Raw genomic sequence first — 21,861 nt, 5'->3', positions numbered from 1 at the left:
TATATAAAAGTAGCACTTCAAAAAAACATGTCGATATCATCTTATATACTAGTATCTTGAGCATCACATTCTTTTTTTTGCTTTTTGTGTTTGGCCAGGTAGTGCTAACTTCTACTTTCAATCTAAAGCAGGGGTGTCAAACTCATTTTCACCAGGGGCCATGTCAGCCTTGAAGTTGCCTTCAAAGGGCCGAATGTAGAGCTCCTTGCCCCTAGTTAAGGAGTAGCTACATTTATGCAGTCCTAAAATGACATCCGGCCCTTTGAAGGCAACCACAAGGCTGGTGTGGCCCCCGGTGAAAATGAGTTGGACACCCCTGGTCTAAAGAAAAGCTCTCAGGGCACTAGACTGGGATTTGCATCTAGAAAGAATCAGTGCACTTAGAATCCTGTTTTATACCGACACGGACTTACAGATGTGGCTACAAATCACACGAAGCAGCAGGAGGCAGGGGACTTGGGGCTGGCCCGATGGGAGGCTCTGACGCTACGAGAACGCTTAGGATTAAAGATGACGGACTGAGCTCTGAGCCACCGTCTCCAGAACTCTTGCCCACCGACGAATGAATGCAAACTCACTGCATTTTTTCCCCAGTTAGGCTCATCCAACTTCCATTTCTTTTTTAGAACGTGGAGCAAAGCCTCAGCTATTCAGAGCCTGACTTTGTGGACAACTGAGTACTTTGAGATTCATTCACTTGGCTGTCCAGTTTTCTTCTGAACTGAGGGCAGGAACTGGTGGGAGTTGGACAGTGAAATAAGGGGAAAAGAACTGTGACCTCTCAGGGTTCCATGGGAACAGACACGGAGGGTGACAGAAATCAGAGCTAAGGAAACTCTGAAAGCGATTCAGCTAACTTAAATAAACACAGACCTCCCTGCCTTCTCTCACAGGGCACACTGAGGACAGGGAGCCTCTGACACCCAAGGGTCGCGGTTGTGAACACCAAGGTCGGTGATGTGTCACAAAGAACATGTCGATGGAGTGGAGGTTGACAACCACGTGGTACGATGACTCGAGGAACATTTTCTCTCAAGTCCAAGACGACAGCTTGCTTGTCGGTCTCTCGCTGGTTAGTAAAATAAGGTGACCTCCTGAGGCAGAGACACGGGTCTGAGTGAAAGTCCAGTCAGTGAGCGCGAGCAGAAGCATCCTTCTTGTGGATGTTTTCCCATTTCCCGGATTACTGCTTTCCGGCAACTCCCTCGACTTGTCAGCATCTTACCTCCCCAGGCCGGCGGTACTTTCCAGAAGGCCTGCTCTCATTCTGTCCTACTTAGCTGCGTTTTCCTCCACATCCCAAGACCTGAGTGAGGGTGAAGATCAAGGGTGCCCAAGAGGACACCTCTTTGGGTGGTTTCCCCCAACCCTTTCTTTGTATTTAGCTTCTAACAGAATTCTAAGCACCTTCCACTCCACCCTGAATTTTGAGACCGAAGTCCCCTGCAGGCTGTCCAGGTGAAAAAGCAACACACCTGGAAACGACATCTTCAGGGACTTCACTCCGACTACCCTTTGGATCACTGGTCCCCAGGGCAGTCAGGACATGGGGTGTACACTCGTATTCCCGACTCTGACCCAGGCTGGTGGCTGTGTGCGGTCCTGAGGCACAGTGACACCCCACAGCTGCTCACAACAAGCTCTTTTGCTCCCAAGACTCCAAAGCAGGTCTGGCTTCTCGTCTCCTCCATCCAGGAACCAGGCCCACTCCCTGTGGCTGCCAGCCGCGGCCAGTTCCAGCACCTCACTCCCTCTGCCCAGGCTCTTCCAGTTCTTTTCCGTCTCCTGCCGGATGGGGCCACTCCCTCCCTGCAGTGCTGTGGTTGAGTTAGCTGATGTCGCTGGGTGGTGAATGACGCTTCATCACTGAAGAGGGTGGGCGTTGTCGATTTACTTTGCACGCTTCGGCGTGTGGGATACTCTGCACGTTGGAGGGTTCCAGAGGGTAGGGTTCTGGATGTCCAAAGTTGTGCTGTCCACCAGGAGCTCTGCCCGAGCCACTGTGGGAGTCAGGGTGCATTCAACAGAGGCTTCGGGGGTGCTGTGTGGGTGGTCAGGGTGCAAGAAGAGAAACAGAACCACTGTGGGGTGCATGCGTGTGCACACGTGTACATACGGTACACATTCACAGGAATTTGACATGTAACTGCGGGGGCTGGGAAAGCAGTCTGTGTCACACTGCTGTCATCGCCCTGACGCTGGAGCTTTAAGTCTGCAGGGCAGGCAGAAGCCAGGGCGACGGGAATAAAGTGGAGGGGAGCAACGAGCAACGCACCGAAGTCACAGGTGTGGACTCAACCAGGTCAGCTGGTGTTGCCTCTGGCCCTGGGAGTGTGGGTGTCCTGCAATAGCCGGGCCCTTGGCCCCGGGGCTGAGCACAGCCCTGGTGAGGACCCAGGGACAGGTGCAGCAACTGGAGGTCCAGCTGCTGCCTCGTGTCAACAAAGTGAGCCAGCACAAAGCAACAGTGCTACAAAAGTGGCTGTTGCTCCACGTCTGCCCCCCGAGTCCCCAAAAGAATCTCCTTTGGGGCCCACTCTCACCAAAACATACAAGAAAGGGGATTCTGGGAAACGTGGTTCAGGCTCGGCGAGCTGACACCTTGCAAAGCCACCACAGAGCGGGGCTGAATGGACCCGGTCACTCACTCAGCGGGCAGTTTACAGGCCCCTCGACAATAAGAAGCTCGGCTGGTGGTAGCTCATGTCACAGCTTGTGCAGTGTGGCTGTTAATTAGACACCTGATCTCGGCCCAGAGCATGCAAATTTTGTCCCCAAGTTTAAACCTTGCAGAGGAAACTTAAACTAATAATAATGTGTAACAAAAAGGTCCTAAAGGAAAGCTCCAGAAAGCATAGATTCTACCTAAGGTGCATGGGGAAGGAAGGCCAATGCTGAGAAAAGACGCCTGGACCCCAAACCAGGAGACAGAGTTCTGTCCCGTGTTCCCCACTAACTGCGACACCCTAAGGCACTCTCCTCCCCAGGCTTCAGTCTGCTTGTAGAATGAGGGGTTTTAGCCACGAGATCAACATCCCTTTCCAGACTATGGTCTACGGTGACGAGGGCCGTCCACCCTCACATCTCACTGGACGGCTCCCCGCACCCGAGTGTTCCAGCCATACGGACAAAACCAAGATTTTCACTGGAAACTCCCGCTGAGCAGTGTTGATCTGAATGTTCGTGATAATGCGTTGAGGGAACGGCCATACGAGAAAGGAGGTGGGAGCAACGGAGGGACCTCTGGGACAAACCCTGCTACGTGCACCTGTAAACGTCTGAAATTTGGTGACAGCAGCAGCGGCATCGGCCACCCCCAACCCTGGCCCCAGCAGCTGTTCCAGGGGCTGATTATGTGCTTTTAGGATTTTGGTGGAAGGTGTACGAATCCCCAAGGTGGCTGCTGTGACAGGAACGTGTCCAGTGACAAACGCCTCTTCTCATCGCCAGCACTTAATCCAGGCAGCTGTGGCAGAGTGTGCGGAGGTGCAGACAGACTCAGCGTTCAGCCGCCTGTCCTGGAGGACCCTGCGGGGGGGCAAACGCCACCACAGCCAGCGCGCCAACAGCGGGTGTGACTGGAGATGGCGCTGAGCCTCGGGGGTGCGAGCAGTCGCCGGCTGGGTGCCTGTCACAGCCACACTGGCACTCTTAAGTCACCCTCCACTCTGCAGTGGCTTTTCCTGTCCTGCCCTTGGGCTCTGCTGCTTTTGATGGAATGAAAGAAAAGGTTTCACAAGTAACACTGACAGATACTCTCACTGTAAAAGATTCAAGTTGTAGACATAAAACTATAATCCTTCATTTGGATGGAGTTTGCCCAATTTCCCTCTAAAACAGCTTCCTCCTTAGTGATGACCCATAAGCCTCTTTTCTTGGGTCCTTGGGAACACCGGGTGGATAGCATCTATGAAAATGTTTGCTAATCTAATAGGCAACATAGAGCTCATTTAAAGTGGATTTCTCAGATGACTCAGTATTTTTAACCACATTTACTAGGCATCCATGTTTCTCAGCCCTGACTTACCCATTTAAAAACTGTTACCTGTCTTTTTCACTGATAAGCAGTGGGCCCTGGGCTCCTACTGGTGCTCCAACAAGCGCCACCGATTTGGTGGCTGAAACAGCACAGTCTCGCCCCTCACGCTCTGACGTGGGTCCTGCTGGACGGCAGCCACGGTGCTGGCAGCTCCCCTCCTCTCTCTCCAGCTCTCTGCAGCCTCACTCGCTCAAACAACACTCCAAACCCAGGGGTCTCTTCATACTTCTTATCCTTCTAGACCAGTGCGTCTCAACGGGGCGCGGTCTTGCCCGTAGGGGACCTTAGCAATGTCGGGGGACACACTTTGTTGCCACGAGTGGAGGGTGGGCTACTGCTGGCATCTGGTGAGTAGAGACCAGGACGCTGCTCAACACGCAACAATGCACATGACAGTCCCTGTAACAAAGAACAGTCTGGCCCCAGACGTCAACAGTGCCCAGGCCGTAAGCCCTGCTCCAGACTTCTCGGCTGCACCGCCTGCTTTCTCCACCCTCTCTGCGTCTCCCTCCCTCGGCTTTCCCTCCACTGACTATTCTGCACCTCTCTCCTTTGCTGCCCTTTCCCCACTGTGCCTTCTAACTCTGTGCTCTGTCATCCGCTCAATTCTGTTGTGTCCTCTTCCTTGGGAACTTTGCCGCTCACCAAGTACAGCGATGACCTTGACAAGGATGACTCTCAGGCTTCTCCAGCTTTGACCAAGTGAGCACGTCTAATCACAAGCTGGGTATCTCTGGCGGGATGTCACACTGCCACCTCAAACCCAATACTCCACGCAGCGAACCTAACCCTCTGAAAACCAGCTCTCCCCTGAGCTCCCTCTGACCACCGCCTCGTGCAGCCAGGCTCAGAGGTCTCAGGCGTTTGGACCCGCCTGCTCCACAGGAATCTGCATGACCCGACACCACACTATTTTACTCTCATAGCCTCCTTTCTATTTCCAGTCAGATCTGCCCAGCTCAGTCCCTCTCACCCCAGGCTCCAGATCCAAAAGCCTTGCGCTCTCCGGTTTCTCAGTCTCCTCCTCCCTCTGGTGCTCTCAGTACCACCGCGCCCTCTCCACGTCGGCACAAGGCAAGAGCCTGGCGTTCAGGACCCTCCAGTCTGACCAAAGCAATGCTCGGTCTTGTTTCCCATCATGGCTCTGCCTGACCCTCCTACCGCAACTGAACTAATTCACTGACTGCCTCCACGTCTCAGCAAGCAGCACCTCCTCGTCTGCGGTGCCTTCTACCTTGCCCACCCCCATGGCTGCGTGAGCCCCTTCCTCCCCCACAAACTCTGTGGCTCTTCTAGCCCGCAGCTGTCTCCCAGTGAATCCTGCAGATGTTATGCAAGCCAGAAAATGTAATTAACTCAAGAAAGTATGCAAAGGCCTAGAAGACACAATTTACGGAAACTCTGTTCATCTGGGTCAGGGGGTTAAAAACTTGAAAACCACAGAGAAGATGTCTCGTCGCTGGCCAGTGCGAAGGCGCAGCCGGGCCCACGGGCGCGAGCACAACCCGAGTGCAGAGACGTCTGATCACAGCTAGTGCTGCCGCTGCAGCCCCTCGATGTGGCTGCGCCTGCTCGTCTCAGACGAGGTGTGTCGAGTCCTGGGCGCGCGAATGACGCCCACAGGCATCAGCTATTACCACCACCCATACTTTGCTCACTTCTTGGGAGGGCGACTCTGGTCCTCCCCTCCAATGTGGTTCACCAAGCAATGGGATTCTCCAAGGGCAGGTCCACCCAGGCCTCCTACTCCCAGAAGTGCTGGCGGAAGATGGGTCTAAACATTGTTCACCAAACCACTTCACTGACTTCATGATCCTCGCACAAGTCCCCAGGGCAGGAATACGGGGAGCGTCTGTGTTGTTTTGTATAGAAGTCAAGAGGATTTTGGTCCCCTTGATACAGATATATGTTTCCCAATTTTAATATGAGTGATAAAGTACCAGGGGGATGCAACACGTCAGCTGTGTTTTGGGGGCAACAGTGTGTTAACAAAACAAAAGTCCGCAGGAAAAGGAAAATGAAAAGGGTTATGACACATTCCCCTGCAGAGCACCGAGGAAGATCAGATACTCGGGTGAGGGCTGCTGCGAGTGCCAATTCTGACAAATCACCAGGAAAAGCCTGAGAAATCTATTTACAAACCGACTTCGTTCCTTAGTCACAGGTAGACTTTCCCCAAGCTAACCCTTTCAAAGCCACACTGAATTTGGAAGGGTAGCTTTCCTTCCAGCGCACAGCCCAGCCCTGCCGCCAACCTCTTCTTCAAAAGGGTCCATCTATACTTGATCCCACAAATGGAACTGCACGGCTTTAGAAGCCACCACATCAGAATCCCGAATCCCAAATGACAAAAAATACTGTCAAGCAGGATCAAAAGCTGCTTTGCAAACTTCAGGTCAAAACTGGCACTTAGAAAACCCTACCAAAGAATTACACAACGTATTTAACCGGCACTGATGAGATAACCACAAACTCCATTTCCATTTCCACCACTATTTTGGTCTACCTCCTGTGGTGCAAAGACAGTAATGAAAACTTGAGAAGTTTTGAATAACAAAACTATGAAATGTTTGTTAGAATGGGCCCGGGGAGATGATCTATTATAATGGTCTTTTAAGCTTTAAAAGAACACCCCCCCCAAAAAAAAACCCCCACAAACAGACCTGGAGATTCCTTTATCGAAAGGAAACATTCAAAGCAGACACAGGCAAGTGTCTCCCGGTGAAGCAGGAACTACCTGCGCTCTCCTCCCCCCAGGCCCTGTTGTAGAGGGCTCTCCAAGGGGTTTCCAGAACTCTAACAAGCTCTCAGTAGGTCCGCAGACCTAGCTACCGATATCCCCAGCTCGGGGGCATTTGCAGACCCACAGCAATAGGTACCGGAGCGTATTTGCAAATGGCAGAAAAGACAAGGGAAAGACTGAGAGGTGGCAGGGGACTTACAGGCAACGTGGGACAACAGAAACGTTTGGAAGACCCAGGCTCGGGTGGCATTCAGCTCTATGCCACGTAGCTGAGTCAGATATGAACAGAGTGGCTGGGCAGAAGCTGGAGGAATTCGGTGCCCGAATGTTGACGAGTCAACGTGAACTGGGTGACCAGATGCAGAAGTGTTTCAAGAGAGCCCTGAGCTTTCCGCACTGCACCCTAGCAAAGCCCGGCCCAGAACGCATGCTCAGTGGACTAACAGAGGAAGGACACACAGGGACTAAGAAAAAGCAGCATCAGGCTGCTGCTCATTGCCAGCCCCACGGCCATCTGAGGCTGCTCAGTAGGGGTAACATATGAGAGCTATGGCTGAAATAAAGCTTTCCGCATGGGCAAGGATACGGCAAAGCAATGGGTAGGACGTCAGCCCATTGTGGGTGAAGGGCTGGGGAGGGTCAAGGAAAGGCCTGGCTCAGCAGCATGAAAGGTGTTAGTGGGGAGGAGGGAAGACCTGGCCAGTTGCTACTTTGGAAAATTGGAGCTGTAGTGAGTTTTTGAGCTGTGAGCGCTTCCCAAAGCCTTAGTCACAGCAGCGTGGATCCCGAAGCGAAGGACAGCGGGCTGCCTGGCTCGTAGGCAAGAAACAGCCGTGCAGGACTACTTGGGTCTGAGGCCTCCGCTACTGCCTTTCGGACCTGGTAACACTGCTTCAGCTGCTGTGCTTTAGTTCCCACATCTCTGGGACGGGGACGGCAGTGCTGGCTCCCGACGGGAAGGAGTAAATCAGTTAGTATGAAAAGCACTTCGTCGGCACACAGTAAGTGCCTTACAAGTACCTGTATGATTTGTGAGGGGTCCTCTTCAGGGGCCAGTTCCTGGTGAAGGACTCCCAGATGGCACGGCCTCATCTCATGCCACAGGCACACCTTGTGACTAGCCGTGCCGGCAGGCAGAGGGTCTAGGGGCCCTGGGGCAGGGCGTCTCGGGCTCCAGGAGACCTGCCGCCCTGAGTGTGACAAGGGGCATGCTCTGTCTTTGGTCTACTTGCCAGAAAGCTAGGGTGGTGACATAACCGTAAATCATCTCTAACATAGAAAGAAAGTCATTCTCTGACTCTAGTATCGACCATTATTTGTTACAAACTGGTTATTTGTTAACATTAGCTGAGGCACACCAACTAATCCCAGTATCTGGGAGCTTCAGAGCCAGGCAACCAAGCCTACCCAATGACATTTACAAGTATTTTGTGTGTGTGTGTGTGTGTGTGCACGATCCAATTTGATTTTGGACCCGAAATCTCAGACAAAGGAGGAATACAGGCTCTCTGTTTCGGAATCAAAGGAACAGGCATGAGAGGAGAAGTATTGCACAGCTATGCTGACGGCAGAGCGCCTTTTATGTTCTCTCGAAAAGCCACGGCAGTTTTGTAGTCAAGCACTTGTCTTGTTTCCCCCAAAGTGACAGCACCAACATTTCTGCTCATCCCAACTTTCTTGTATTGCCTGCCAGTTGCTAGGCAACTGTAACAGCGATTGCTCTCTGCCCACCCACAATGCACAGCTTTCATAATTGCTCTCGCTGGCTTTGCCAATTACTCGTAGGCACTGTCTTCTCGCCCAAGGCTGCCTCTTCTAGCTCATCTTCTCGCCTGCTTAGTCCGGTGGTAAAATTTAAACACTGTATTTGTCATCATGTCCCAGCAATTTCCATAACAACGGGCTGCCCATCAAACACAGCATGATTTCATGGTGGGATCACACAACTATAAATAGCTTTCCGTAAAAGCAACCGGACAAAAGAGAAACAGCTGCCAACATAACATCTAATAAGTTCTAAGTGATCAGAATAATTCTGAGCAATTTTTAAATAAACCACATTAAGTTTAGAAAAGGTTAAAAAAGGCTACATCTTATCTATGGGCAAATCTTTAGGTCATACACTATATATTGATATGTTGTATAAACAAAGCAGAGAAAGGCTTTGCAAGCTTTTCACAAAAACTTTTAACTGAATTTATTGATACTGATTAATAAAATTATATGGGCTTCAGGGGTAAAATTCTATAATGCATCAATTGTACACTGTGTTGTGTGTTCACCACCCCAAAGCAAGTCATAAGCTGCTTTCTTGAGTCTCAAAGAGGCCCAGCAAATATGACCTTAGTGATAACATACGTAGTTAGCAGGTACTACAGTTAAGCTGTTAACTGATATTTAATACATCATATAGTTTAATAGGTAATCTCCACGTAGTTCTTGTATCACCATCCTCGGAGCACTCAACGAGTAACGAGTGAGATAAACGCTGAGGTTACAAACGACTTTTCTAAAGTGTAAGTGGCAAGGCTAGTAAGTGGTCATCCCCAGTTAGGACACGGACGTTTGGACTCCACTTTGGTGCTATTTCCTCCACAGTACGTTGGCTGATTGGACAACATGACCACTGGAGGCACCTGGGTTTGAAAAGGCTGTAAAACCTCAAACCCCAGCAGGATGGCTGGGGAAGAGGAGTGGGAAGACAAGCTTTCTCCGCACATGCTTTTCCTATTTCGTGCATGAGTTACCCATTTGAGCGAAGCAGTGTTGTGGAGGGCTCTGGCTCAAACAGGTGTCGGTGAGTAACCACGAGCCACGCCCCGTGTTCGACGCTGAGGACAGAAAGACGGGTAAGACCTATCACCTGCTCTCAAGCAGCTCATAATACATTGAAGAAATGGGACCCACAAGGAACCAACAAGGAAGATGTAAAAGGGATAAGCAAAAAGTGCTATAAAACACAAAGGGAGAAAACAGTGAGTTATGTCTGCTGAACTATAAAGAGTTTCAAAGGGGACATCTGAAACAGACCTGAAGGATAAGCGCAAGTCCTGGGCGGTACAAAAAGACAACTGCAACCGTGAAACCCAAGAAGCAATTAGAACATGAATGGTAGTTTGATTGAGCGGGGAGAGCGTTCATTTGTTCAAAATTTTCAGAGCCGTTATAGACCAAGCACTGTACTAGCCACTACATTTATTGTTCTGAAAGAAAATAGATACTAAATAAATAATTACTGACAATGAGGATGAATATTTTGGTAGGAAACGAAATGTAAGAATTACAAACTTATGTTCTCTTAGAGTAGAAAAAAACACTTCTAATGCAGACAGTCTGATAAAATGGAAACCGCATTAAAAATGGTTTTAGTGCAGACTTTACAATGCTCAGGGATGTGGCGGCTATGCACCAAAACATAGCCCAGGACCTGGGAAAACGTCTTCAGTCAGAACCCCCGTGACAACAGGGCGACAGAGAGGAAATGAACCTCTTGTGATTCATGTGTATGTAACAGGAAGAAAAAAGGGATGAACGCTACAGAAACTTTTCATAAGCATCTCAGGAAGACTCCAACCCCCGACCTGCGGTAGCCAGTTCCCACGCTTGAGAAATGTCAGGTGGGTGAAACGAAGTCCCCGTGACCGGGAAGCCAAGTTGGCCTCAACGTAAAGCCAACTACATTGAAACCATGTCTTATTCCAGAAAGCCTCGGAAATAAGAATGTAAAAAGCAGTTATCCTAATCAATCCAAATGATCAAATTCACTGACACACCTGCCTCGCGTAGACCCCCGTAACTCGTGAAGCTTCAAGAAACCCAGGAGGCGTCAGGCAATTTTGCGTCTACAGCAGGGAAAGGCAGCCCTGCTGCTCCGGCCTCACCCCCCCCCCCCCCGCCCTGCTCATGCCAGCAAAACCGCTTTGCTGGTTCTCAAACACAGTGAGGACAGTCCTGCCACTGCCCAGAAAGCTTTCCCCCAGCTGCCCACCCACAAGACCCCCTCCCTCCTTCCAGCCACCGCTTTGAATGTCACCCCATCGGCCAGGCCTTCCCTGACCACCCTACTGAACGAGCAGCCTCCTGCCCGCCCCAGCCACTCAGCTCCCTACAGCACAGGGCCTGCGGGCGCGCCGAGTTCCTGGGCACCGGCGTGACCTCTGTGCTTCAGTTCCCCCATCTGTACAGGGGAGTAGCAGCTGCACTGCGGAACTGGTGTGAGGGTTACAAAATAGAGAGAATGAAATGTGCCACGAAGGGTGTTTGAAATGGATAGTTAGTGGAGCACGTAGCTCCAGGGATCTGGAGGACGGAGAGACCACAGGAGGCTGGCAAAGCCTCCAGGAAGAGAGGACGCCGGACGGGAGTGCAGTCCGGACTGGGGAGGCAGAGAGAGCAGAAAAGCGATCAGGGGAAGGCACTATAATACCAGGGCTGCTGGCAGGACGGTTTCAGGGGCAAAGGAGGGCAGCCTGGCTGCTTCTGGAAGCACATGTTGGGGAACACAGGGTAAGAAAGCTGAGAATGGTGTGGCTGAGGTGAACGCCAACCTGAGGACTCTGGACCTCAGTCCATAGGAAGTGTGTGTCGGGGGGTGGGGGGGGGGATTCTGAACACAGGACAATGAGGAAAATCCGTGTTAGCAACAGACGGGAGGTCACAGACAACTGGGACGGGTGGCCTGGGAAGAGGACAACCTTGGGATGGGACAGCAGACAGGTGATCATTTCAGACGTTCGGGTGGTAATTTTACCACCTCAGGGACTTGAAAAGCAAAGTGTGAGGCATTTCAAGGATGAACAAGCTTTGATGTGTATTTGCAAACCACTCAGGGGCCCACCCCAGCCGTGGAGTAGATCTCTTCCTGCTGTCATCACTCGCGTCTGTCTTCTGACATCTCTGACACCGCTCGCATCTCAAATGCACTACGTAAATCTTACTGTTTTATCCTGCGTGTCCAGCGCCCACAGGGGGAAGCACTGTAGTCAACGCTGCAGAATGCTCAAGGGAAGGAACAGAACAAGAGCATGCTGGGCGGTAAGCCTGATGGTGAGTGAGTGGGCAGGTGGCACTAAAGCACAGAGGGATGCTGGGAAAAAATCTCCTCCTAGAACGATGAGCTCAGTTTGGCATGTTCTGACTTTGAGATAAAGTGGCAGACAGACAAAAAGAAAAAAAAAAAAAATGAAGGGAGTTGCTGGTTAGGTGTCACCTGTATCTGGGGTCTACATCTTCCCTTGTTTCGGAGGGCTGAGAATGTGTGCTAAGCATTTTCTGAATTATTTAAGCTGCGTCTCGCAGGTGTGCTTTAATAATACTGAATGCCGTGTGGATAAAATCAGGCCATGATTACAGCGTCCAGAAAGGGATTAGTTACAGGCCTGCTTTCAATAGGGCTCATGTAGGGGATGGACACACAGACACACACACACACACAGAGAAAACTAATGACGATTCACAAAATCACTCTTTAGAAAACGATGTGGTATTCAGAGCAGGAGTCACACACCCACTTAAAAATCCCTCCCGTCAGGAACATGAGTATTTACCTTGTGACAAGGAACCAAGCAATCCGACCGAAGTCTGGAGAGGGTCTCATATACGTCTTAATGTGCGGCATGGCGTGGCTGCGGCCGGACGTCTCCGCTGACCACTTGCTAGTGACACAAAGACACAAATCACTGATAAGAAAATACAAATCAGTCATAATCCTCATATCAGAAAAGTGCTCAAAACCCCAAATCCTATAATCTAAAAAACAGTGAGCACACAATTCCCTTTGATGTGACCTGCGGTATCTCCTTCAACTCTGCTCAGGTAGCAGGATGATGCGCGTTCATTTTAGGATGCAGGAATGTAGAAAAAAAGTGACCACCACTCACCACAAGCGCCTTCTGGCACATGGTGCTCCTGGCTTCTCTGCTACGGATACACACATGTGTGCAAATACTATATTCTGCCTGCTGTGCTTTCCACGGCACATCTGCACCCCCTACGTCCTAGCCGGACTGTGAGTTCGTAGGAGCTGGAACTGTGCTCACAACACAGTGCTAAGTGCTTGACGGGCAGCAACTGCGGAGGCAGTCGCTAAAGGCTGAAACATATAGCTATATTATGTAAGGTTCCTTTAAAAAATATGACATAAATAACACTCATTCCAAAGGAAGCAGCTCAATAAAAGCTTGTTGATAAAATACAAACAGTGTGAATGTCATAAGGAAAGTTGAAAAGCAGGGGCATAAATCAGAAATACTTGAGTCAAATGCTGATGTTGACAGATCTTCAGTTTGGTTTCTAAGTTTGCCATGTTGCAGGACTGAGGCGCCCTGGGAAAAAATGCCCTCTAACCCGAGGTGACAATCCTCACTTATAGGAGGACGGTCCCTTGGAGAGCAGATTGTCTGCAAAACCCAATCGGGACTGGGTCCATCATCAGATATTAAATTCCCTTGAATGCAGACAATACTGAAAGGCGTTCATTTGGAAGCAATGTCCTCTGCAAGGGACACCTTCCCAAGAAAGCATGAAAGAAAGGCTCCAGATGACATACTGAGTTAGACCGAAAGGTAATCTGCCTTTGTTTCCAGCTGTTCAGCAAAATCAGTGGATTTTGAAGCAAATACAGAGCTGGGATCAGCCTGGAAGACGCAGATGTGCAGCCGCTGTGGCTGGAGCACAAAGGACTTTCCTCTCACCTGTCCATTCAACCACGTGGGGAACTCTCCCTACGAGCTGATATTACCCCCCCACGCCCGGAAACGGCGTGAGGATCCACCCTGAGCAGGCTCGCAGGCACACAGCGCAGAGCTGTGTAGACAGAATGATTGTACTTTACATACTGGAGACATGAGCCAAAAGGTACTTATGTAAATTCCAAACTGTCCAACATGTTCTTTCATTTTATCTTTTTGTGTGCCAGTATATAAATAGAAATGCCACAGAGATAAATTATACTCTTTGGTATTAAAAACCTATTCCAAAAAAATGTTCAAAACCTTGTTTTAAATTAGTTCTATCACTAACATATGTAGCTAAAATATACAGCTATATTATGTAAGGTTCCTTTAAAAAATATGACATAAATAACACTCATTCCAAGGAAGCAACAGCAGCATTCTAAACCACTTACTTACTGGAAATAGGAATGAAGCCAATTCTGTTTTTCCGCTGTCTGGATGCTATAGGGAAGAGAGCCCCCAGCTTTTGAAAGAAGAAAAATGAAGTAAATAATAAAACTTATGGAATGTAATTTGAGGATCCTTCATTAAAAAGCAAAATCTATAGTAAACAGTGAGAAGCTTACAGGAAAAAAAAAATAACCCCAAACTACTTCCATTATTTCATCTAATAAAACAGTTCTTTGAGAGAAAAACGTCTATACTTGCACAGGTATGTTCTCTCAATGGGCCTTCCTTTCTCAGGGATGTATATTAAATGTAAATGTATACTAGCTACAAAAAAAAGGCTTTTAATCACGTTGGCAACTTGGTATCTGTCACAGCACAGATTTGAAGTGTTAGGAGAACACACTGAGAGAATCCTGGCCCATCCCGCTGTCTGCACGAAGGCCAGCTGAGGTGGGGAGTGCCCCTGTTTTTGCCTAAGACCAGGACGCTTGGGCAGAGTAGGGTGAGAACTCCTAGAACCTGGTTCTCCTCCACCCTCCTGTGCCTGCGGCTCTGCTTCTTCCCAACAGACTTCACGCCAGCTAAACAGATTCTTACAAATGGGGAAGAATGGTCACTGAAATAAAACAAAGTGCCAGTACACAGTTAAGTTTTTAAAAAGGAATTCTAAAAGCCATGTCCCTGCAAAGAAAATAAAGATATGGTTCCAAGTGGAAACACAATTAGAGGCCATTTTTTTTTTTGTCCATCTTTGAAAGGAGGGAAGCTCCATTGTAGAGTCATCAGTTACTTTCCAAACACAGGATAGTATCCTATACTATACTTCTCTTCTCCATAGTAACCTCTGCCCGCGGAGGGCTTTAACTTCCTCCACCTTACTGAAGGCGGCACGATGCTTCTCCTGCTCAAATCACTAGAAACATATTTAGGGTTTCAGGGCCAGTTATAAAGTAGCTTAATTGGAAATACCATGTTCTTCTCTGTTAAAAAGTATGCCTTGAATGGATCTAGTCTATTACAAGTGCAGGAAGAACACCGAAAACAAAGAAAGAAATGAACAAAAAATACCCCACCACGTCCCTGAGTCTCAGTGAACTACTTTTACCTTTGTCATCAAAAAGCAACAAGTGGGCCAAAACACTGCAAACCCTACGGAGATTTTCCTGGCAGGGTCACATCTGGTCTGACGAGCATTAGGTGGATTAAATTAGCCCAAATTCAGAGTATTCTGCTTCTAGCCATAAACAAATGCCAATCAGACTTCCTTTTTTCCAGAGACGTACGTTGTTTGGGGTTTTGGTCATTACCTCCCAAAGGCACTATTCGGGGAACTGAATTTCAAATAAAAGTTTAGTGTCCAGCCCTGGTATGAGAAACAGAGAACCGGGTGATGTCTACAGAATAACCCTAGGCACTTACAGGTAAAGCCCTCGAGAGATTAGATGTTACCAACCAGGCTATATGAAAGGTTTCATCTCAACACTTAGCATAAGTTCTGAACCTTGAATATATCTGTATTCAGGATTCGCATGTGAAAGAAGCACACGGTACCACAGACACAGGCAGGATGTGGGGAGAGGGGGACAGAGAGCAGAGCGAGGCATGTTACAAGTGCTCTGCAAAGGCAGGGGCAGTAGAAGAGGCTGGTCTCATTTGGAGGTCTGCTTGGTCAGCCGGGCTGTCGGTGGCAGCGGTGAGAACGGCCCTCTGCATAGAAATGGGATTCCGACTCAGAGGGTTGTCGTAAGGATTAAAAACCATTCACAAACCGCCTCCCTGTGTCATCTTTGGAACTCTGCCAGTGCTCAACGTTACCTAGTTTCATGATTCTTATCCAGTTGAGATAAAAATCACCTCCAAACTTCTAGCCAATGCTTTCACATCCCGAAGAGGAAGGCATTCTCATTGCTTGTTTTAAAAGTTTACCAGGGCATTTATGAATATACACAAAGATGCAATTGTGATAGTTTCCCCAACAATTACCTGGATACCCTTCTAAGCTGGTCCGCACATTTTCCACAGAAGGATAGATCTAAAAATAAATAAGAAAAAAACTCATTAAAACTAGGAAGAAACCATGTTGAAGAAACTATTTGTTGAAAGGAATGCTGACTAGTTTTTTAAAAAAATGAAAATCTCAAAAATACTTAAGAGACTTAGAAAACGTGCTTTACATTTTAAAAAGTTCCCATTTTATGAAAAAAACTGAACTTCTGGTAATGAAATTTGATGATAAAAAAATTACACTTCGATTTGAGTTTTTCCTCTTAAATACCACACTAACACTGAATTGAATGCAAAATTAACTATTAATTCAGACGTGTCTAAATAATTAACCACGCTCACAATTCTGTCGGCAATGCTTTATCAAATGTTTCTTCCTGGGTTGACAACCGGAGGGACGAGGGAAAATTGCAGGCTCGCTGGCGGCTGACAGGAGCTCTGGTTGAACCCGCTTGTCCCCCAGCACCACGTGCTGAGGGCCCCTTGATTACAAATACTGCTGTTTCCATCCCAAGATACTGAATAAAACCTCTCCCTGACAAGGAGGACCGATTCCTCGTTCCTCTCCAGGCCTGGAGAACGCCATCAGCCCCCGCAATCAGCCCCCCAAGGAGGAGCACTCACCAAATGCAGAGGAGTGACGCCTTTCCCTGGGGCCCTGCTTTCCTTCCCCAGGGTCGCCAAGGTCTCTTTAAACTCCGAACACAACCATTTCGATGCATCGGCCCCCATGGAGCCGATGCTGGAGAACTGGCCTACTACGGGCCAGGCCTCTGCGCCGGGTGTGGACGAGGCGTGCTCTTTCAGAAGCTGGGAAGAGTAAGAGTGAATGCGGCCGTTACTCACAAGCACAAACAGAAACGCTGTCTTGACTCAGGATGTGGTTTCCTACCCTTGAATCCCCCGATTCACAAAGAAATGCTGGAAATACTAGTGATCGATTTCATACACATCCATACATTTTTTCCTTCTTCGGGAAACACTTTTTAAACTCTAAAAATATTTTACTGGAGTAAGTAGACAGAAGTCTTCTCCTCACATTCTTTGATTTGTACTAAAAGCAAGAACAGATTAAGTTGTTTTTAAAAGGTCTATACTAGCAGGAATGTCAGATAAACCGCCAACCTGCCTTGCGAAGTTACATTTTTGCATTGAAATCGTAACTGTTTAACACACCTACAGATACACACACAAACTACCACACATTCCGACTCCTATCAACTGGAAGAAGTTTAACACTTGTGCTCCAGCAGCTCTGATGCTCTTAAAATAGGAGAGAATCTACTTACGTATAGATAACACTACTTGAACACTAAAGTTGACCTGTATTTCCTGCTTTGATACTTGTGAAAAGCTCCAGAAACAATTAGAAAACGTTTGGAAACCCACCACTCAAACGTTCACACCGAGTATCTGGCCAGAGGCTGGAGAGAGCAGGACAACTGAAGCACGGCTCCTCTGCTCTGACCACTGTATCGTTTAGTTGAATGTGTGTTGCTTTCTTCACCACAGCCCAGGCATCAGTATTTACAAACACTGCTGCCAAAAAGCCCAGACAGCTCTCGACTGGCACCACAGGTGCAGTGCTGTGTAGGGGACAAGGCTGAGCTGATAACGACGAGACCCGTGTCTCTTCTGCGCTCGGCCCCCAGTTGGCTGCATGACCCTGGACAAGACCCTCTGCTCCGTTCACATCAGTGCAGCAGAACCCTGGAAGGCAGCTGGGATGCAACCTGAGCTCCTGGGTGTGAGAGGAGGCTGGAAAACTCTCAGATGGATGCTATTCAGCATCCAGTGAGACTGCGATCCTGCACGGCAGGCGCTCTTACCTCGGGGTCTGTGCTGCCCGTCCACAAACTACCGCTAATGCTGACGGGACACTCGGCCTGTGGCTACACCCACTGTTTCATGCGGTCCTCACACAATCCTGTGAGCAAAGCACTACTGTTATGCCCACTTCATAGATGACCAGAGGGGCAAGTGAAGGAGTGAGCCAAGGTCACGTGACTTGTATGCAGCAGGTCAGGGCTGGAACCCAGGCACCCGGGAGGCTGTGCACCCAGCCGGTGTGCTCAAGACATGAGAAGTTGGCTGCCAGATCTTGCCTACTTTCAGCTGCGGTCTCATTTTAAACAAAATGAAAAATTTCACTAACAAAGGATAATTCTTACATAACAAATAATTTATGGAAAAAGAAGTAAGGCTTTTAAGGAAGACACTTCAGGAATATTACTAAGGTCGGTAAACTGTTTCCTAAAAGGAGATAAAGAAAACTTAAAAAAATATATTTATTTTTTAGCTAAAGGGCAAGGGAGGGAGAGAGAGAGGGAGAGACACATTGATGTGAGACAGAAAAATCAATTGGCTGCCTCTGGCACGGTCCTGACAAGGGACCGAACCCTCAACCCAGGCGTGTGTCCTGTCCAGGAGTCGAACCGAGTACCTTTTGCTTCACGGGACAACGCTCAACCAGCTGAGCCACATGGGTCAGGGCAGGAGACGAGGAAAACTTTAAGGTTCAACTTGCTTGTTGTTTTATTGTGTCAAAGCCTTTCTTTGTTAATTTTCATACCAGCAGCCAATGTCATTTTCGTAGTAACAATTCTCTTAAGGGCAACTGGCTTGGTAAACAAAGTACACTGTAGCTCAGCTGTAGCCTCTCCTCAACACCATTCTGTTCTTTGCTGAATTTGTAGGTTAAAAGTCCTTGATATGCTGATCAAGTGCTATAAAATGAGAAGTCTCTAATTATCGTTATTACAAGATATAGAACTAAAAATCCACTTAGAACAGTTCATACCTATAGGAGAGGCATAACACAACTTTAAAAGTCACGGAGAACTATAATGAGACAACCTACCACGCGCTTACTATTTGCCCAGAGCTGTGCTAGGTATAGTGACGCTGCCAACAAAACCACCACAAACGAAAAAGGAGACGACATGCACCATAACAGACAACATACATTCGGGGGTGTCCAACCCTTTGGCGTCTCGGGGCCACATTGGAAGAAGAGCTGTCTTGGGCTGCACATTAAATACACAACACTAACGAAAACTGATGAGCAAAAAGAAGGTTTTAAGTAAATTTACGGTTTTGTGTTGGGCCGCATTCATAGCCCTCCTGGGCTGCAGGTTGGACACCCCTGCAAATGTTTAAAAATGTTAAACTAGTAAAAATTCTGTTACCTTCCTAAGCCTAAAGTGTCCCCAGTTATCTTTCTGACTTCCTTGAAAGCGTCCTGGGGTTGATCCAATGAGGTAAACACTACAAAGACATAAAACGTAAGTTATAGAGCATTAGTGATGTGATTTACGGACCCCCACACGAAAACTAATGTAATCACAAGATGTTTTAAGAGCCAGCTCATTTTCTTGGGATGCTTCCTCAGAGTAGTAAGTAACACTGAAACTCCTCTTCGAGCACGTCGACTACTGGTGTAAGGTGCCAGGCAAAGAACCCCTTCATTGGAAGAGTCCTCCAGTAGGAGGGCCCGTGGGAGGATGTCCCGGCCTCCACCTTGGTGGCTGAGAACCAGGAGATGCACAGTGACAACCTTCTGCTTTCATCATGTCGTGTAAGGGTAGCCCAGTGTCACTCAGCCTCTCCGAGACCCTGCACCCCAGACCCGCGAGGCTCTTGGGCACCACCTACAGTGAGCCCCCCCAACTGCGAGGACGACACATACTTGGTTTCAGAGAGGTCATGGTCACGGATGATGTCTATCCATTCATTGAGAGGGGGAGCGTTATAAGCTGTCAAGTAGCTGATAAGATCAGCTTTAAAGTGTGTAGCCGATTCTCCAGACATGTGGGTTCCACAGGCAACTCGTGGGTACAAAGGGCTCAACCATATTCTGGAATGGGGAAAAAATGGCTATTAATAGGCAGGCATGCAACTGGTCACTGAGCTATCTCTGCACAGATTCTGTGCTCGCCCCAAGGAAGAGGTGAATCCTACTACCTACCTCCACCTGCTAGGTAGAGTGATCCTATCAAACATAAATCTGATCATGGCACTCGATGGCTTCCATCGTGTTCAGAATTATTTCTGAGCACCTCACTGTGAACTCAGACCCAGGAAGACCAAGCCGCTGCCCACCTCTCCCGATCCAATCCCTCCACACTCCGTCTCACCCATTCCCCACACCTTCCTCCTCCTCCTCCTTGCACGGTCTGTAATGTTTCCTAACATGTGTTGACAACAGTTAATTGTTCTACTCTCAATCGTAGCAAACCCACACCCCCTGCTGTAACCCCAGCAAGTTTTGCCCATGACTGCATCAATGTAGCTCTTTAGCCAAGCAGAAAAGAATACAAGTTATGCTGAGAGAAATGTACATGCAGATCTACTTTCAATAAACAAGCTCATTTTCATGATGTATCGGCCAGAGCGGTTTGCGATATTTCCACCTCCTATACGCTCCTGGTGTCTGGATTGAGGATATACTGCAGTTAGTGATATTAGATTAAAACAGACCTCAGACTTTCAGATAACACAGCAAACAAAATATTAAAGACGTCTTTCATTTTATCAATTCCTTTTCCCCAAAGGGAAACAATGCACTTTGCTGAAATGTCTGTATTATGCCCACAAAGGGAAAACAACCGTATCTAAACCCAATCCTTCCACACACTGCTCGGCGGCAGACTGCGTAAAGTACACTTCGTCTCTCGTGCTCAGTTGCTTCAAGTGCAAAATCGGGCTAACCGCCCTGCTTCACAGGGGCGCACACGAGGTAATGATCAGTGTCCAGCTTCAGGAAGCACTGGGGGCATATGGGCTGTTACCGCCTCTTCCCTCCCCCACACCCCCCTCCAGTTCTACCCACTGAGCCAAAGGAGAAGCTGCCGAATTCTGCTTTCTGCCTCGTAGCCCTCACAGGAGACCAGCAGGACGAGGCCACCAGGGCAGGAAGCTTCCACAGCCACAAGGATCCTGGCTCTGCCTCTTCTGGCCTCGGGACGTGTCTCTAGCAGGTGGACGACTGTCACACTTTCCCTTCCCACCTGGATGAGACCTGCCACACAGGGAGCAATGCAGCCTGAACCAGACTGGAGCCCAGGCTCTGAACCCGGACCTACTCCCAACGGGCTGTACCACTGAAGCAAAACCAGCAACCTCTCTGAGCCTCTGCCCCGGTGCGGAAGGACCACGCTGGGCTGGATGCATAAGTAAGGTCTCCCCTCACAACAGTGACTCAGAGTCCACGGACTGAGGGTGCCCCCACCCCGGAGCAGGTGCACCCACAGACAGGAGTGGTTCTGGGTGAGGAATAGGACAGTCGGTGTCTCTCTGAACAGGGACGCTGAGGTGTGAGGCATTTTAACACGTCACAAAATAAGATGAGAAAATGAGCACGGGCCAAAGAATTTTAAAAGTGAGCGATTCAAAGGTGGACCAAGCAGCAGCTGAAAAAGACGGCTGGATCACCTGTATAGCAGAGAAGGACGAGCAGCGCCATGGAAGACCAACTATGAAGGTCACCCCAAATCACTGCCTTTAAATGTTTTTTACAAAATGACAACCCACAGCCCTGGCCAGGTAGCTCAGCTGGTGGGAGCGTTGTTGTTCCACATACCAAGGGCTACAGGTTCGATCCCCGGTCTGGGCACGTGTGGGAGGCAACATTTCTCTCTCTCCCCCCCCCTCCTGCTTCCTCACTCTAAAATCAGTGAAAACATATCCTCAGGAGAGGATTTAAAAAAAGTGACAACCCACAACGTGAGACCGCGAAGTGTCAGGGCGTAGAACGCAGACCAGTCGGGAGATGACAGCGCGCCAGCCAGCCCGGGTGTAGAGGGAAGCCGGAGGGAGATTTCACACCCCGGGTACGTGATGAGTTTTATACCACCTGAAGCCACTACCTAGTCAATGATTTTTTTTTTTTTGAGAAAGTTAACTGATTTTCAAATAAAGGGGGAAAAGTAACACCCTAGCCCTTACCCTAA

At 48.8% G+C, this 21,861-nt stretch overlaps 1 protein-coding gene across 3 annotated transcripts in view; it reads right to left on the bottom strand.

The window, feature by feature from the left end:
- Positions 1-21,861, bottom strand: part of TDP1 (tyrosyl-DNA phosphodiesterase 1) — a 60,342-nt gene that overhangs the window by 20,114 nt on the left and 18,367 nt on the right. For all 3 annotated transcript variants that reach the window (XR_008427370.1, XM_045201864.2, XM_024568331.3), the window contains exons 8-13: positions 19,599-19,766; positions 19,099-19,177; positions 16,535-16,720; positions 15,890-15,938; positions 13,913-13,979; positions 12,329-12,436 (exon numbers count right to left, since the gene is read on the bottom strand). Coding sequence is in view for 2 of the 3 variants with exons in the window: in XM_045201864.2 (XP_045057799.2) it covers positions 12,329-12,436; positions 13,913-13,979; positions 15,890-15,938; positions 16,535-16,720; positions 19,099-19,177; positions 19,599-19,766 (657 nt within the window). In the remaining variant the exon portion in view is untranslated. The remainder of the gene's footprint in view (positions 1-12,328; positions 12,437-13,912; positions 13,980-15,889; positions 15,939-16,534; positions 16,721-19,098; positions 19,178-19,598; positions 19,767-21,861) is intronic.

This window comes from Desmodus rotundus, chromosome 7, assembly GCF_022682495.2.
Source record: "Desmodus rotundus isolate HL8 chromosome 7, HLdesRot8A.1, whole genome shotgun sequence".
In the NCBI taxonomy this organism is placed as follows: Eukaryota; Metazoa; Chordata; class Mammalia; order Chiroptera; family Phyllostomidae; genus Desmodus; species Desmodus rotundus.
Note: the sequence above shows the minus strand (reverse complement) of the source record. Positions and strands in the feature narration are given on the sequence as shown.